General features: G+C 28.2%; 1 protein-coding gene across 2 annotated transcripts; it reads right to left on the bottom strand.

Moving 5' to 3' along the window:
- Positions 1-3,015: 3,015 nt before the first annotated feature.
- Positions 3,016-8,035, bottom strand: LOC135929554 (putative uncharacterized protein DDB_G0282133). Of its 2 annotated transcripts, none has more exons than XM_065466191.1 (3): positions 7,845-8,035; positions 5,809-7,756; positions 3,016-3,538 (listed from the first exon to the last, which is right to left on the bottom strand). In XM_065466191.1, exons 1-3 carry the CDS (start codon positions 7,974-7,976, stop codon positions 3,501-3,503), a joined length of 2,118 nt encoding a protein of 705 aa, XP_065322263.1. In that variant the 5' UTR covers positions 7,977-8,035; the 3' UTR covers positions 3,016-3,500. The 2 variants fall into 2 exon arrangements, with proteins under 2 accessions (XP_065322263.1, XP_065322264.1); XM_065466192.1 differs by having other exon boundaries at positions 3,042-3,538; positions 5,821-7,756.
- Positions 8,036-19,064: the final 11,029 nt, after the last annotated feature.

Below are 19,064 nucleotides of genomic sequence, written 5' to 3'. Positions count from 1 at the left end.
ATTAAGCAAAAAATCGACAAACTTCTAAATCATCAGCGTTGATGTAATATTTACTATAAATCCAGTCTAAAGTACACAGGTAAAATAAACCAAATATTTATCTACTTTAAAAGCTGTTCAAACAAAACTAAACAAGCAAACTGCATTTTTTTACTTGATTTGACTAATCGAAAATTGATTAATAAAATAAATTTTGATTTAAATATGAGTAATTGAAATTTTTCGTAAAGAATATGAATCACCAAAAATTTATTTTAAAGGCCACTTAAAAAAATTTTGGCAATAGCATAAAAAAATAATTCGTTTTTTATATAACCTTAATTTTAGACAAAAATTATAATAAATGATATTTTTGATTTTAGGCCAAAGTAATAAATAATTAATTTAGACTTAATCATATCTGATATTATAAAACATATTTTCTTGAATTTGTCAAAAAAAGGGAAACTGAACCATGGAACAGGACTTTTTGTGCTCTTGTTCTATTCTGGTTTTGAGAAAGTTCCTAAAATAAATATCGCTGATAGAATTTTTAGTCGATTACCAACACGATATTGGCCAATATTTAAATGGCAAGAAATTATTCAATTTATATTTATTTTTTTATAAAAAGATATAAATGCATCAATAGCCATTTTATTTATGATTTATAAAAAAATAGGAGTACATAATTTATAGTACCTTCTTTTTTAATTTGAAGATGAATTATTTTATGCTTAATTTTTGGGTGCATAATTAATTTATGGGGTATTAATGAAAACTAAAAGTATTAGTGAATATCGATGCATCTATGGTTATATTTCTAACTAACTTTTTGTCCATGGCAAAAAAAATTGAAATATTAAATAACGAAAATAGAACAATAAGTGGTGGTGAATCAAGGTTATGGTTAAAAATATCTTAACTTACTTTGTGGATTTATAAGGACTCATTAAAAATTTAGGTGGAAAGATATTATATTAATGAATATTATTAAACAATCATATACATTATATGCCCTAATCCTAATTAGTGTTGTTAAACGGCAACTCAATATTGCATCCAGGAAAAAATATTACTCAAGCCTGAAGATTTTGCTCATAAATATCAAAATCTCGAGGCTTAGGCAATATTTTTCTGGCTAAAATATTGAGTTAGTCATTTTGAAAAATCGGCCCAACATGAGTCGTTTAACACTATTCCTAATAAATAAATATTTTAAAAATCTGGAAAGAAAATTCAATACATCCAGAATTATATATCTTATCTAGAATCTTCATGGCTATACCGGCGACACAAGTACAATAATTTTATAAAGATAACTATCTATTTTAGGTAAGGGTAGAACCTAAATTTTCATCTTTAAAATATTTAAGGTGGAAATCTCAAGTATGATATTTTAGAAGATATTATGATTGTGCGAGAATAAAACATATAAAATATAAATTATTTCATTTTTAATTTGTAAATTATGAATATGTATATATTGAAGTATAATAATAAATGAATATAAAAAAAATCTTATTTTGAGTCATTATTTTTATGTTTCCTGAACCCGAACCTGGGTCCTTTCAAATTTTATTCCTGTATCCAAACCCGGGCCATCTAAATGTAAGAAAAACAACATAAGTTATAAATGATTGCAGGGGAATAAAAAATCGCATAAATTTAGGGTTAGCAAAAATCATGACTATTTTATAAAAATTGATTCTATCTATTTTTATAAAATTAGAGTTTATATCTGTGAATTAATTTTAATATCAATCAACAAATAGAATAAATATAAATAGGGCAGAAATAATAATATTCCCTTTAATTCTGTATTAAAACGATTTTTATAGTTTATTATACAAAAAAATAACTTCACCAGAGTTTTCATTTTGATATTACAAGACAAGATGATTGTGATAAAAAAAATTCGCACCAAATAATTACTTTATATTTTCTATATAAGGATTGTAATAGTTAAAAAATTATTTATTTTTTTTAAAAAAAAACTGGTTTTTTGTTCTCCTGCTCATCCCTACATACATTCAAATGGGATTCTAGAAAATCTATCTTTGATTTAATTATCTTTAAATATGTTTATCATAATATAATCTAAATATAAAAAACATGGATTTCTCTTCTAATTTAACATTCGTCTGGTATTCGCTCTGGATTAATCCTAGCCTGCACAACCTATAGCTTCAGTAATATCTAACATTATCCATCTAATATACTAACTGTAGTGTAGTGTATAACTAGTTTCGGTAATATACTAAACCTATCCTTATTTGACCTAAACTTTTGCTCGAGTCCACGTCAAAAACTTTAGGAGATGTCTTGATTCATCTTATTTCTAAACAGTCGTCGGTTTAGCAGCCACGTATTTGCTTTGTACCGAAAAAATAAATATAATTAATTCTTTTCAAATAGGGTGTCTTTAATTCAAAATCGTTATATGAAAAGGTTCACAACGGGTTTTAAAAGTTTAAACCAAACTGATTTTATTTTACACGAAGCGAACCTGAACCGTTATTTTTAATTGAACTTAAGTATGAACTGAAGTGTTAGATTAGGGTGACTGATATTTTTTAAAATTTTTACACCATCATATTAGGACATCCAAATGTAAGTCTAGTTCCGGGTTACACGGTTAATTCAAATATATCTAGGTCCTATAAATAATTTTTTCATAAATCATTGGTATCGTTATTAAAAAGTAACTGACTTTCAAACTTTATTTGAAGTTTCACGAGAATAATTTGTCCTTTGCGTATAGGATTTGAACTTATATTCCATTCCATAATTCTTATAAGGAGAGCAATTTTTAAAAAAAACCTAAGAATAAGATCATGATCTTAGATTAATTTGAACAAAGTTTAACTCCAAATTTTTAAAAAAAACTTGCTGGACTGAACAAATCACGATTAAGGTTAGATAAGATTCAAGTTAAAATCAGAATTAGCAAATAAAATCAGCAAACACACAAAGTTTTAAAATAGTTGAGTGATTTATTTTTAAGGTCATAATGAGGAAATCAACATTAATTTATTAATAATTACTTCTATAAATAATAAATAAATATAATAATTTTGGTAATTTTTATGATTCAATTAGATATTAATAAGTATAACTATAAAATTTGTAACATAGGCAATAAAAGGACTAGAAAAATGTAATGATCTTTTAAAAAAATATATCTAAATTCTATTAATTAAAAATAAACTGTCGTTTGTACGTTAATATTAATATTAAAAATATAATTTTTTTTAAATATTTTTTCTGCTGTCATATATTTTAATTAAATATAATTTATAATAATGATAAAATATCATGTGAAATAATATTTGTAATAAATTATCCACAGGGTTATATTATTGTACCAAGTGTCAAGAGCGCCAAATTTAAATTAAATTATGTTATATAAAAAGCAATCTTTTTGAGAAAGAGAGAGATAGGAAATATTATGTAAAAAAGGTGGTATGCCCAGTTCTTAAAATAAAAACATTTAGAGGTAGATTATTTGTTGATTCGCTTCAATTTTCGGCGGATTCCGGAGGCGTATCGTAGTTATCTATGTATAAAGAATGTAATATAAAGCAAAACTTTAAATTATAAAAATTTATAATAAAAAAAATCGGAACGAGTTTGTTTAATAAAAAAAACTTCAACTTGGTTCTTTATAATTTAATTATTTTATTTAGCATGAATCAGTTTCCAATTTTTTAAATATTTTAGGGCTAAGTCCAAAGGAATATCTTCGTAAGCAATCATGTAATTTGGTCATAAAATATGATAATTGCTTTATGACAAATATGAAAGATTTTGATGATGGTCAGAATGAAGATTCTTGCGAAGATGATCTTATAAGTGGTTTTGAAAATAAAGATCATTGTTTAAATATTTTTAATAAATTCTCCCAATTAAAATTTTTATTTATTAAATATAATTACAACTTTCCCATCCTCTGTCTGTTGAACGTGTTTAGTTCTGGAAAACCTGAGTTGAGATTGCTCTCGTACCTGATCAAAATTTTGAAAAGCATTTTCCAAAATAAACAAATTATTACAAAAAGAATTTGATCTGTCTTGATGTTCAAACATTTATAGATTCAATTCAAGCTTTAAAGTCTTTATTAAACCCCTGGTATTTATATTAAGGCTTCATATCCGATGACATCTCTTCAATAAACATCATTCCTGACATTATTAATAATCCTAATTCCTTTCTTAAAATTGTCGGCTCACCAATTCTATTGTCCTAATCCTTTGTTTCAAATATATCCATCTGAGAACTTATTCATCTTGGTTCTATTTGTGGTGGCACTGCAATTATGACCTATTTTAAAAAAAGTTCTAATTTAGTAGAAATACAATCAATTTTAATTGAATTATCAGCCTATCAGGTGTTCTCTCTAATTAAATTTTTTTTAAGATATCCAAGATCATATATGCCATGAGATCAGCTTCAATCTTTCATTACAATCTTGTTCAAACATGAGTAGCATATCCTCACAATACTTGAGGCTATCATAAATATAAAATCTTCAGATAAATCGTATGCAAAAATTGTGGGTTGGTCATTCCCATCTCTCCTCTCTCTTGCTACTTTTATCTCCTCAAGATTAAGAAGTCAAATTAACATCTACTAGTTATGATCTTGACCTAGAAAGGGCTATTCAGGCTTGGATGAGCAATTGTCCACCTGGTATTAGCAGACCCACATCAACCCTTTAGAAAGCTTGGGATATTCTCCTAGTGTCTCACTATATTGTTTTCCTCTTACCGAGTGATTCATAGAACAATGTGCCAGCCAAGCTATTATAAATTCTAAGTCAGGCTCCAAATGGCTGTCAGCTATTTCAAGTAAAAATCTCAGCCTTCTCACTTATGAGGAACTTTGTATAGCGATTTTGCTTTGTCTCAGTTGCAAGATTTCGCTTCCTTCCAAATGTATTAATTGTCTTCCAAAGAATACTGTCCTAATGTTCAAATGACTTCCTCTCATAGTATGCAAACATCAATAAATCAACCTCAAAAGCTTCTAAAAGGGGTGTATCCAAAAATACTCTAGAGTCCTATTGATCATAGATGCAGAAAGTTTAGACCTCTATTTTACCAAATCTTGAAACTTGAATAATGTTATTATGGCTAAGATTTTAATTAATCGTTTTTAAAAATTGACTCGAATTGGGCTTTTTATTAACACAATATCAACCTAATACCTTGGTTTTCTGGTATTCTAGAGCTTGATTATACATGCATCAATTTTTTGGCACAATCCAACAGAAAAGCCTCAGCCAATAGTTCAGAAGAAACCTTGTAAAAAAATTAAAATTCAGATATAAAGTAATTTTTATCCTACTTGTCACAAATTGGTATTTTTGGTGAGAAATTTCTTAAATTTATCCTTTATTAGAGAGGAAACTAAGTCAAATAATTGATCATATGAAGCCTTCTATTTTGAACAAGCCATTACGATGGTTATTCATCAAGGTAATTGCATTGCTATTCATGGTTCCATATAGCAATGCAAATAAGCCGGTCTCACATTTATTAATACCTAATTTATTATTTTTTGGTAATTTATTTTTCTATTTTAATATATTATTTTTGTATAATTTTGTTTTTAATATCTATGGGGAATAAAAATAAAAAGAAAATCTATATATTTTTAGTATTTTTTTAAGTAAAGAGTTTGAGTAGCAAACAAGTAACATTCCTTTTTTCACAAGGTAGCGAGTAATGTTAGAGCAATTTTTTCAAATGTAACAAGTAATGTGTGTTTCTTATTAGTGTCATACAGCACTAATGGTGTAAAACGATAAACTTAACTAATAATTACCTTTATTTTTACCTTTTTCAAAAGTGGTATGATCAGTGTTCCTTTGGCCACTGGAATTATTTTTGCCCTTACTGCCTTTACCATCTGATGAATCTTTATCAGTCACCTGTTTAATGTCTTCATTGTCAGCTTGCCATGAATCCCCATTGGAATCAGAAATTTTAGTAGTTTCATCAATGCTCTTACTAGAAGTTGAATGTACCTTGCCTGCATTAATCTTGGATTCCAATAAATTAACGCAATCATTGACCCTATGTACAGCCTCACGTCTTAGGTTCCTTATATGTGTATCACCAGCAGAATCTATAGCATCTAATTTCAGGAGGCAACGAGTTAAGGCATCATCAAGATAAAGAAACTCTTTGCTTGTACGGCCTGCTTTAGTGGGAAAAAATTTAACAGCAGGTAGAAGTTCCTCGTCAAGTCTACTATTGATACGAGCTACTATGTCCTCAGGCCCTTCAATTTTTTTGGCAGGAGTTAAATCATGGCCTTCTGTGATGTCTTCTTCATTGAATTCGGATGCAGGTTCTAATTCACTTTCATTTTTTGTAGAAATGTTGTTATTTTGATCAACTTCTTTGTTTTGATTAATCATTTTACCAGTGGCTTTGTTATCAGTATCCTTATTGATTTTATTAATATGAGTGGAATTCAATGTAGCATTTGGCTTAGGTTGAATGTTTGTTTCTTTGTAGGATGAGGGCTGATTTTTTTCAGGTGGGGTCCAAGTATGGGTGGGAGTTTGTTTAGGGTCAAAAAAATTATGTGGAGTTCCAGTTCGTTTGAAACCGTCATTTTTGGCATCATCTATTTTGATATCTCTATAAATTCCTGTTTTATGTTTTCTTTGATTATGTCCTAAGGGTTGAGGCTCATCTTTATTCGAAAAATCTAATTTACCAAAACTTTTTGCACCTTTGTCCATCTGATCATTCCAAGCATCATCATTGTAATAGTCTTTTTGAACATTACTATTATAGCCTTCAAGAGAATCACAAGCATTCTTGTGATGCTTGATTGTATTGGTAGTTATGATAGGGATTTCCCTTACTTGTGATAGAGAAGGCTGCTTAAAAAAATCATCATAACCTTTATTACCTTTAGAGTTGGCATCATTTAATTTTATTTCTTTTGATTGTGGAGATATAGATATGTTTGGTGTATCATTATCCTTCATGTTAGAATGAGTCATACGTGGCTGACTACCTGCTCTTTTATTTAATTCTTTATGAGGATCTGGCAGCTTTTTATGAGGAGATGGAGATTTACTCTGAAATCTTTTATCCTGCTTATTTTTACTTGAATATCTTTTACGACTTCTAGGCCTATTACTATGGTTGTCAGGATGAGTATCATAAGTATTTTGATTATCTTGAGAATTATATGTAGTTTGGGTATGAGCCATATCCTTGGGTGATGATTTAACATGATTAAAATGATTTGGACCACTGGAAGTATTTTTTATTTCATTTTGTACATAATAATTTGGTTGCTTAAATTCAGTCATTTTTTTAGAAGAGCTAGGTTTATTAATGTTGGAAGGTAAGCATACTTCAATCGGGATTTCTATGTTTCCAAAATTATTATTTAATCTATTATTCTGATCATGTATATGATTGTCAAATTCATTTTTTAAATCATAATAATCTGAATTATTCCTAAATTGACTATTATAATCTGGATGATTTGCATATTTTGCATTATTGTCACCCAATCTTATTATGGGTATTTCTCTTGCACTATTCCAGTGATTAGTGTTGCTATTTATTTTGAATGCAGATCTATTGTTAAAATCACTCATCATGTCATTTTCCTTTGTATCATCCCATATACCTTCTCTGCTAGGGGAAGATGAATAAGATGCTGGTGAAGAAAATGATGGTAAAGGATCATCATTAAGTAATATTCTTTGGGCATTAGTAAAATTGTTAGGTTGCCTATTGATCTAATTTATATTATAAAATCATATAAGTATACATGCACATTATACATATTAATATAAAAAATTAATTATTGTATTAAAAAAACTTTACATTATCAAACTCTTCATCAAAATTAAAAGGTTGTGGCCATCCAGTATTGCTATCATGCCTCATGTTCCATCCAGGAAGACCAGTTGGAATGAAACGGCGATTAGTATTAAAATTTCCTGGATTATATGACATAAATAAAAAAAAAAATTATGGAGAAATTTCCCGATGACAAATATAAAATTAATAATCAACTAGGAGAACACATTTATAATAATATTTAGGAGTATACTATTATTTAACTAGATTGCAAATTTTGATAAATAAAAAATAAAATAAAGTTATAGTAAGTCTATATTCCAAATATAAAGGTTAATTTATTTCAGCACTTTAAAATATTTTCAATATAAATATTTACAATCTAATAAATATTGATTGGATTATCTATAAAGTTTTCAATATTAGAAAAAAATAGTATATGTATATATATTTAATTTATGTTCTCAATATGCATATGACAAAAAATTTGAATCATTCCCAATAATTAAGAATATTCAAAGTTACGAGTTTAATTTTATTTAATTTATTTAAAAATTTTACATCTGTTTTAAAACTAAAAATGTGCTTGTATAGCATGTTACAAACAAAAAATCAATATACAATTACATATTAATATAATAATTATAAAAAAATCAATTTTCACAATTTATAAAAAAAATCAATTTATATAAACACAAAAAAAAACAATTTAAAATATCAACATTCCACCCTTTAAAAAATGATATCCACTCAGGTTTTTCTTGCATGTGAATCTTATCGTGCACTCAACGTTTCTTGATAGTTATATTGTCATCATTAGTATATTTCATTAAAATTTGCTATTGAAAGTTTATTTTTAAGAAAAATATTTTATAATATATATATATATTTTTAGTCTTTATTTCATTATAAAATTATCGAATTTTTTGGGCAAAATTATATTCCTACTTGGTCTTTGACTAACAAGACTCTGTTCTTGTACTCCTAAATTTTGATCATCATTTCTTCTTAAACTTACAATAAAAGGTATTGCATTTTCAGTATTTGTTTTCAAATGTGTCGTTTCATCAAGAGGTGTGCTACTTTTAGACCTTTTTTTAATTTGGTCTAAATGTCTTCTAATAATTTTGTCTCCCGTATCCACTTCAAATATTAAATTCCCATTTTTACGTTTTGCCGTGCCTTTGTCACATATATTATCCTTGAAGGGTTTATACCAAACTTTGTCACCATTCATGATATTTCTATTTGACGATAAATTGCGATTAAATTCATTAACTTTATCTTCTTGTTGTTTAATTAAATCCCATCTGGTTCTTATGGTTCTGTTGAACATCACTTCGCTTGGTATCTTGTTGGTTGTCGCGTTTGGTATGTTGCGATAATTGAATAAAAACTTTTCCAAAGCTTAAGTCTATTTTATTATTACTTTCCATATTCCTTTTCATACATATTTTCATTGATCTTATCATTCGCTCACACTGACCATTGGACTGTTGGTGTTGAGGTTACTTTTAATAATTCTTTAATAGTAGAAGTTATATCTCTCATTCTTATAATGATAGAAAACTTGCTAAGTGCGTCAACACATACCAAGAAATTGCTACCTTAAAACTGTGCAAAGTCGATGTGCACGCGTTCGAATCGAACACCTTTACAGCTGTTTCCCATGGATTTTGTACATTGTGAGGAATGTCCGTACATTTATTACATGTATCACAGTTTCTCACCTCCTGATCTATTTTAGCGTTTAGACCAGGCCACCACAAGTAATCTCTCGCCAACAATTTCGTTTTCCCAGCACTAAGATGCTCTTTGTGTGATTCCTGTAATATCTCTTTTCTCATATTTTTCGGTATAATGATCTTATTCTCTTTAAAAAGACGATCTTTAATTAAGCTCAGTTCCATTTCCATATTTTTATATATTTTATTCTTTATCTGTTCATGATTCTTTATATTGTTAATTACCTCCATTAATTCGATAACAATACTAGTTTCTTAAACTATTCTTTTAAAATTTATTGGTAAGTCCCAAAATTTGTCATCAATTTTTTCATCTTCTATCTCTTGTACCATTTCTTCTGTGTTCATTTGGGGTAATCTTTACAAACAATCCGGTATTACATTTCGTTTCCCGGGTCTATGAATTATCATAAAGTCATAAGCTCCCATAGCCAAAATCCATTTTTGAAGTCGCATTGATATGGATTAAATATCCTTGAGTTCCTTCGTAAATATATAAACGAGTGGCTTGTGATCTGTGATTATTGTAAATCTCGTACCAATTAAATATTCTTGAAACTTTTTTACCGCGTATATAACAGATAAAGTTTCCTTCTCTATATTAGGGTAATTAAACTCTGATCTTAATAAAGCTCTTGACGCGAAAGCAATGGGGTTTTCTTTGCCATCACCTTTAATATGAAATAAGACTGCGCCTAGACCTTTCTTTGAAGCATCAGTTGCAATGCCTATTGGTAGATCCGGATTATAGAAATTTAACGTAGGCGGAGTACTTATCAGTTTTTTTAGGTCGTCGAAGTTTTCTTGATGTGTACTATCCCATAACCATTTGTCTTTATTAACCATTTTATATAAGGGATCAGCTATGTCTGCAAAATTATATAAAAATTTCCCATAATAGCTAAAAAAAAGTTGCCAATTCATCTTTTGTCTTCGGTTCCGGCATGTTAGAAATAGCTTTTATCTTATCTGAATTTAGATCTATACCTTTGTCGTCTATATCGTGCCTCAAGAACCGTAGTTTTTTTTTAAAAAATATACTTTTTGCAAAGTTAAGTGTAAGCTCATATTTCATTTTATCAAACACCTATTTTATGTTGTTTAAATAAGTTTCATCATCGTCCCCGGTAATCAGTAGATCATCGATATAAAATATTGCATCTTTCATGTCTCCTAAAATGTTATCCATAGTTTGTTGGAATATTGCCGACGAAGTTTTTAAACCAAACGGCAGTCTCATAAACCTATAATAGCCCTTATGTGTTGATATTGTAAGAAAATCTCTGGATTCTTTGCGTATAGGTATTTGGAGAAACGCGTTTTTAAAATCTATCTTGGTAAATTTCTTACCTTTAAATAATTTTGCGAACAAATTATTAATGCGTGGTATAGGGTACTTGAAATCTTGTAAAGCAGGGTTGATAGTATTTTTGAAGTCGGCACAGAGCCTAAGTGAGCCATCGCTCTTATAAACGGGAGTGAGAGAACTAGCCCATCTAACGTCTTCAACAGGCTCAATAATTTTATCGTTTATCCACTTTTGAAGTTCTTTTGTTATCAAATCAATTCTAGAATATGGTATACGCCTTGGCGGTATGATTTTCGGTGTGGCATCGTTTTATGTAATTTGACAAAGCTGCGAAGCATTGGTTTTTTGTTAAGTTTAAAATTGCATTGCTTAATTTTCTTGTATAGTATTATCATAATCATCCTCGACCTTATTCACAAATTTATCTAGTATATTCCCAAAAACTGTTATCCAGGTTATTCCTAACAGTGCAATCTTATCACTCTGGACACATAAGCAGTTAAGATTTGACTTTTGTCCTCAAATTTTGCCTTGACTTTGGTAGTTCCTAATACATTTATTGTGTTTCCATCATATCCAGTTAATTTAATATCTGATTTATTTAAGATTTTTACTCCAATCTTTTTCGCGATATGAATCGGTAGGATACTATACCTTGAGCCGGTGTCAATCTGCATTAAAATAGTCATGTCGTTCAAATATACTGTAACCTTATATGTATCGTAGCTGTGTAATTATTATCGATATCCATATTGCTTATGTCTAAATTGTATAAAATACATTCTTTTCTTTCTAGTTTGTCATTATCATCTTCTTTTATCTCTTCTATATTTACAGTGTTTACTTTATTTGTATATCGTGATTGATTATTATCATTGTTATGATATTTAGAATTGCATACTTGATTTCTTCCTTGATTTCCAACATTATGATCATCGTTATGTCTTTGAATAAATCTTGAATCGTTATAATGTCTGTTATATCTGTAATTATAATCATTATTAAACCTATAATTATTATAGTTATTGTATAACTAGCTCTATTATCAAATCTCGAAGAATTATTGTACGATCCTGGATAGTTTACTCTAACGTTGTTGTAATAATTCGCGTTATAATTCTGATATCTAGGGTTGTAATTATTTCCTTGATATCTATGGTTGTAATTATTTCCTTGATAATTATTTCTTTGAAAGTCATGGCCTCTTGTTGTCTATCGTTGTCTGTTATCGTAATTAGATTGTAAATTTTGTCGTTCGTCATGGTCTCCATATCTCACCAACTGTTTATTTTCTTCTGTTTTCCTGCCTCTATGCCTTTCTACATGTTTCATGGGTATCATCTTCTATTTTTTCGTTTAAAGAAATATTTTTAACTTTAGCAATTATATTTTCTTTCAATTCTAACTCTTCAAAATTATCTCTTAAAAGAACTTCTGCTAATGTAATGTTTTCTTTTAACGTAATTTTCTGCCTAATATTTTTGCTGATTGATGAAATTTTTACTTTTTCAATAACTCTACTATCACTTAGCAAACCAATTGATGTAACTTTCGTTTTTACCTTGTACAGCTGCATTAAATAATAATAAGTTGGAACTTGTAGATTTCCTCGGGTGTAATAACCTAAATTTTTCAATCAATATCGATGGATTGATGAAGTCGGTAGGTGAACATATTGATTTGAGCTTGATATATACCTCAACTGGTAGTCTTCTTGTAAAGGAACCTGTTCGATGTCCGAGATCTGAGTGTCCTTGAAGATGTCTTCGAATCTTCAAAAAAAGATCGCCATTGCCTGAGTATATTGGAAATTCAATATTTATATTAACATTATTAGTGGGAATCTGTTTATATTTATTTATTTATTTACGATTTCCTCGAATATGTAGCGGAACTGCCACCATAAAGTTTTCTAAAGATGAATGTTACGAGTTTAATTTTATTTAATTTATTTAAAAAATTTACATCTGTTTTAAAACTAAAAATGTAATGCTTATATAGCATGTTACAAACAAAAAATCAATTTACATATTAATTTAATAATTTATATAAAAAAATCAATTTTCACAATTTTAAAAAAAAATCAATTTATATAAACACAAAAAAAATTAGTATTAATCGGTCATATCAACAGTTTAATATAGAAACTCTTAGTAATTTTTACATATAAAATATTTAAGTATTTAATATAAATTTTCTTAAATCTTATATAATCAAATGATAAATTTGTAGAGCGCTAGTGAGAAATAAATATTGATAGAAATGAGATTCAATTATCAGGGGCGTCATTAACCTTTATAATCTTAAAGGACTCAATCAAAAAAAAATTATGGGGAACTTCGCTTCCCTCCCCTCCCCCCCCCATACCTTTTTTTAAAATATATTATACTTTTTTGATTAAAATTTGCAAACTCTGAACAATTAATTCTTAGCAACTTACATTGACGAAAGGTCATGAGTTACCATTTTAGACAATGTTTTATAAAGTGAAATAATAAATAAAAATTTTATAGGCCTTACCAAATCAATAATTTTTGAAGAAGAGAGTATAAACGACTAGTCCAAATCATAAAATTTATCTCTTAGATGTTATGTTTTATAGTCAAAACAATAGATTCTTTATTTTAAAATTGTTTCCTATATATATATTTTATAATTATGTCATTTAACTTCTACTAATATACTATTACATTGACCTCCATAAGAAACGTCTTTTTTAAATATATAACGTAACATTTTGAATATATACGATATTCAAATATAACATCTTCTTTCCCACCAAGTTAAGATCGTATATCAATCTTTTTATTACCAAGTTCAAGTTCATCTATTAATCTTTTTGTTGGCTTTCGTTCCCTTGTTGGATATCGCGTTTGCCTTCCTTTTTGGCTTGGTTCAATTGTTTCTACTGTTTTAGCTTCTCCAAACTTTATATTGTTATTTGTTATTATTGATTTGGTTTCATCTGGTTCTTCCCTTATTCGTAGTTGATTTGGGAGTTTTCGTACTATTTTATCTTTTTCTTCTACATTATACGAGAATTTTGCTTGGTTTATTATTTTTCCTTCATGCCATCCTTTTTCAAGTAGATTTTTTATCCAAACTAATTTGTTTTCCCCAAAATATCTATGCTGGCCTTTGTTTAACTGGCCGTGTTTTACTACAGAGGTTTCTAATTTTTTAGTAATTGAAGGTTTCACCCAGTCTAATAAAGTATTTAGTCTTCTCATAAATAGTTTGGCAGGTATTCGGCCCGTTGAGGAGCGTTCGGAATTTCTATATGTAACTAATACTTCATTTAGGCATTTCTCCCCATCATTTGTTTGTTCTCTATTAGCAAAATACCAATTTTTGATAGTTTGTATGCATCTTTAAACTAATCCGTTACTTCTCGGATGGTATGGTGTAGTTTTTATATGTTGTATATTCTTATTTTTGCACCATTTGTAAAATTCATTTGAAATAAATTGTGGCCCATTATCTGTGACAATTTGACGTAGAACACCATATCGTGCAAGCCATCTTTCTAATCTATTTATTAAATTTTTACTTGTGGTATCTTTGATTCTATCGATCTCTATCCATTTTGAATATGCATCGATTCCTAGCAGCCAATAAAATCCGTCTTGGTCCGGCAAAATCTAAATGTACCCTTTCCCAGGGTTGTGCTAGCGGATATACGGAAACTTCTGGTATATCTCTGCGATGTTTTTGACACCCAATACAGCGGTTGACTAATTTTTCGACATCTTTATCTAATTTTTCCCATCATATATAATGTCTCGTAATGGATTTCATTGATGTAATACCGGGATGACCTGTATGTAATATCTGTAAAACTCGTTTTTGTAGTGAATATGGAATTATTAATCGACCATTCCAAAATAGGATACCGTCATCATTTTCTATTTCCTCTATTCTTGTTTAAGCTTGTAATTCTGGTGCTTGATTTTGTATACTTGTACCATTTAATAATATTTTTACTCTTCTTAAAATTGGATCTTTCGCAGTTTCATCTCTAAGTTCTTTTTAGAGTTAATGTGTCATAAGTAATATTTCGTATATATTTCACTGTTTTATTTTCGCTTGTTATATCATTTTTCTCTATTGGGTTTAAGCATCTGCAATTATATTATTAGCGCCATTCTTGTACATTATATCCATATGCCGATAATCAACGAAATAATCTTTGGTTTGTTAAGGAGTTTAAATCTCTGTTATCACCATATATTTTTATTAAAGGTTTGTGGTCCGTTCGTATTTTAAATTTTCGTCCATACAAATAGTTATGAAATTTTTCTACACCGTTTACTATGGCTTTGGTTTCTTTATCGATTGTCGAATAATTCTTTTCAGCATCTTGTAAAGTTCTCGAGGTGTAAGCTATTGGGTATTCGTTACCATTATCATATTTTTGCATGAGTTCAGCTCCAAATCCTTGGTTAGATGCATCTGTTTCTAGTATTAACTCAAGATCCGGTTTATATAATTGTATGGTATTTTGCTCTGTTACTATTCCTTTTGCTTTTTCAATAATGCATCATCTTTTTTAGTCCAATTCCATTAACATTTTTACTAGTTTTATTATGTAATTCGGCTATGATTCCATGTAAGTTTGGTATGAACCGTGTATAATAGTTTAATATACCTAAAAATGATTTTATGTCATGTCTATCTTTTGGAGTTGGATATTTTTGTATTGCTATTATTTTATTTTTATCTGAGTGTATTCCATTATGATCTATTATGTATCCTAAATATGATACTTTTTCTTTCATAAAATTTATTTTGCTTGTTTTGACTTTTAATCCCGCATTTTGTAATTTTTTTGAGGACTTGTTTTATATTCTCTATATGTTCAGTATCATTTTTCCTTGTGATTATAACATCATCTAAATAAACTCCTGTATCTTATCGTCCATATATCGTTGAAATATTATTGGTGCTGTAGCTATACCAAAAGGTAATTGTAAATAGCGGTAGTATCCTGGTGTTACTATGTTAATAAATCTTGCGATTCATAGTCAATGCTCATTTGTAGATATGCATCTTTGAGATCTAATCTTGTATATTTATTTCCATTAGCGATTTTTGCGATTAATTCTTTAAACGTTGGTAGAATGTGGTAGTCATTTAATAGAAATTTATTTAATGTTACTTTGAAATCTCTACATAATCGTAGTTCACCTGAAGTTTTACGTACCACTACCATTGGAGTACACAAGGTTACTCTTATTGTTGATGGATCTATTTTCTTTATTATATTATTTTCTTCCAAACGTTTCAGTTCTTTCAATTTCAAATTTTAAATGCAACGGTACTCTTCTAGCTGGCAGTGCAATTGGTTTTGTATTTTCTTCCAATTGTAGTTTTACTGGTTCGACATTTTTTATTAATCCTAATTTATTATCAAACACCGTAGCAAATTCTTTATATAGTTTGTCAATATTCACGTTACCATTATCATTTTATTTATATCTATTGTTGATCATATTGATTTTTACATTTGTTAGTAACGCTAAGTCAAATTCTACAATCCACGGAAATCCAAATAGGGCTGCATCATTTGTTTGTGTGACTAATAACGGAAGCCATTTTATTTTATCATTTATTTGTACTTTTACATCAGCTTCCCTCATAATTTTTATTCTATTATTTCCATATGTAGATGGTGCTTTAGCCCTTCTCAGTTTTGTCCTTCCGATTTTATTCCATATTATATCATTAATAATGGTTACTGCCGATTATCATATTCCATTTTAATTTTTTGGTTGTTTATTAATACCTCAATTGTTGGATGTTGTCCATTTTTGTATATTTTCTTATTGAGACATCCGAATCGTCGTCTTTATGATTGTAATTTGTACCGTAAATCTTTTCTTTAGTTTTACAACATACGGCGAAATGGTTTGGTTTCCTACATTTGCTGCCCAATTTTCCGTTGGTGGGGCAATTTCTAATAGCATGAAACCGATTACAGAAATAGCATGGTTTTCTCAAATTACTATTATTATTTGTGTGGTAGTTATTATACCCTGGCACTAGTTCTCTTTTTACATATGCTTTATTATCCTTTTGATAGTACCGTTTATCATTATCATTATTATTATACTGCCGATTGTTTTTTTGATTTATCCGATTATTATTATCATTATGTTTATTCGTCTCTTTGATTTTATATACCATTTTAGCAGTATTATTTATTTCTAAGTCAGCCCGTTCCAACGCTAAAGCCAATTCTACATCTATGCTTAAGCTCAACGGTTGGTATTCGTCTTTAGTATCTGGATATCTTAAACGTAGTTCTTTATCTAGTTGTGACATCTTTAGTCCGGCGATTAATTGATCACGAATTCTTAGTTCTACGTTATCTTCAAATTCTCATCTTCGGGCTAGTTCCTTTATATTTTTTAAATAGCTCATTAGGATTCAGTAGGCCCGCGACTTAATCTAATGAAATCAATTCTTGTTGCCAAGATAGTTCTTTCATCTTTATACAGTTGTTTAGCAATTTTGTATATGTCAATCCATCCTACCTCCTCTATATTCCTAGGATAGAGTAATTTTTTGATATCTGTTATAATGTTTATTTCTCCATAAGCTATAAATAATTTTTTTAAAGAGGCGTCAGTTTGAGGAATATTTTTCACATTCAGTATATATTTTATATAATCAATGTAGTCTTCGATGGAACAATCTTATTTTTTGAAGTCCTCTAAAATTTTTTATCCATAATTTCTAAAATATATTTATTTTTAACAGAAAAAAATTTATAATTCTATATACTATTAAATTTAACCGAAGACCGAAAACCGCGCGACTTATATTTTTTTTTTTATTTCTTCGCCATTTTTTATAGTCAAAACAATAGATTCTTTATTTTTAAATTGTTTCCTATATATATATATATTTTATAATTATGTCATTTAACTTCTACTAATATGCAATTACATTGACCTTCACAAGATAATATTAAATGTAAGAAAGTTATAATAATATAATACATAAATAACGTCCTTTTAAAATAAATAACGTCTTTTTAAAATATATAACGTAACATTTTGAATATAAACGATATTCAAATATAACATTATGGAAGCTAGAAAAGTAATTTGTAATCGAGAAAATTATTTTGAGATATTAAATTTCTAAAAGATTATCTTCCAATTTTAATTGATATAAACGACAGTGGCGTCACTGAGGGGGAAGGAGGCGAAGTGGCTCGAGCCCCCTGAAAAATTTGAATAGCCCCCCTAAAGCAAGAAATTTTTTTGTAATGGAGTCTTAACCCCATGAACTATACCTAAAACGAATTATTTGTTATTCAATATTTGATTTGATTCGATTCGTATTTTACGAATACGAATAACACAATTATTCGAATCGAATTCGAATAAGGAAAATATATTATTCGTCGAATAATTTTTTATCAATTATTTCGAATAATTTTTTATCAATTATTTCGAATAATTTTTTATCAATTATTCGATCGAATTATTCGAGATTATTCGATTAAAATAATAATATTGAAAAATAATCATATTTTATTAGTAGGAATTATTTGCAATTATTCCTATTTAATAAAATTTCCTAGTGGAATAATGAAGAAACATTTTATATTTCAATAATTGTTAACGGCTGTTTTTATTTGAATAACGTCATAATATAAAATTAACTTTCGAAAATTGTTTTAGATGGACGAAGAAAGTATTTATTTTTATATGCAATTTATAACACTAATACAATTATAATAAACTAGTAGCCATCCCGTCAAGAATGACGGGCGAACCAGATATTTCTCCGTTATTTGATGATGGAGAAATAATAAATTTTACTTTTTGCAAAAACTTTTTGTTTAAAAAATTTGTTGTTGGTATATTTGTCTTCTACATGATATGAATATTATATTGATTTTACTACATTATATATAAAAATACTATATATATATATATATGCTTCTATATTATCTTACTAATAAAATTTGTTTGTCTTTTATCCATAGTTAAATTTTACAAAATAAATTTATTATTCTATCTTTTTTAATTTATGGTTAAATTTTCGAATTCAATCGAATCGAATAATCATTTTATTATTCGTACGAATACGAATAATAATTCGATTTAAACAAATATGAATTATTCGATTTAAACGAATACGAATAATTCCATTATTCAATTCGTATTTTTGTAG

The sequence above is a fragment of the Gordionus sp. m RMFG-2023 genome, chromosome 5 (genome assembly GCF_954871325.1).
Source record: "Gordionus sp. m RMFG-2023 chromosome 5, tfGorSpeb1-WG-v2, whole genome shotgun sequence".
NCBI classification, from domain to species: domain Eukaryota; kingdom Metazoa; phylum Nematomorpha; class Gordioida; order Chordodea; family Parachordodidae; genus Gordionus; species Gordionus sp. m RMFG-2023.
This window is presented reverse-complemented; position numbering and strand designations above follow the sequence as displayed.

Excerpts from the sequence above, each read along its gene's own strand:
- LOC135929554 (XM_065466191.1), bottom strand. The coding sequence starts at position 7,976 with ATGTCATATAATCCAGGAAATTTTAATACTAATCGCCGTTTCATTCCA. Across the intron at positions 7,757-7,844 it reads TTGATGAAGAGTTTGATAAT|ATCAATAGGCAACCTAACAA; the intron begins GTAAAGTTTTTT and ends AATATAAATTAG. Across the intron at positions 3,539-5,808 it reads TGAAAAAGGTAAAAATAAAG|ATAACTACGATACGCCTCCG; the intron begins GTAATTATTAGT and ends CTTTATACATAG.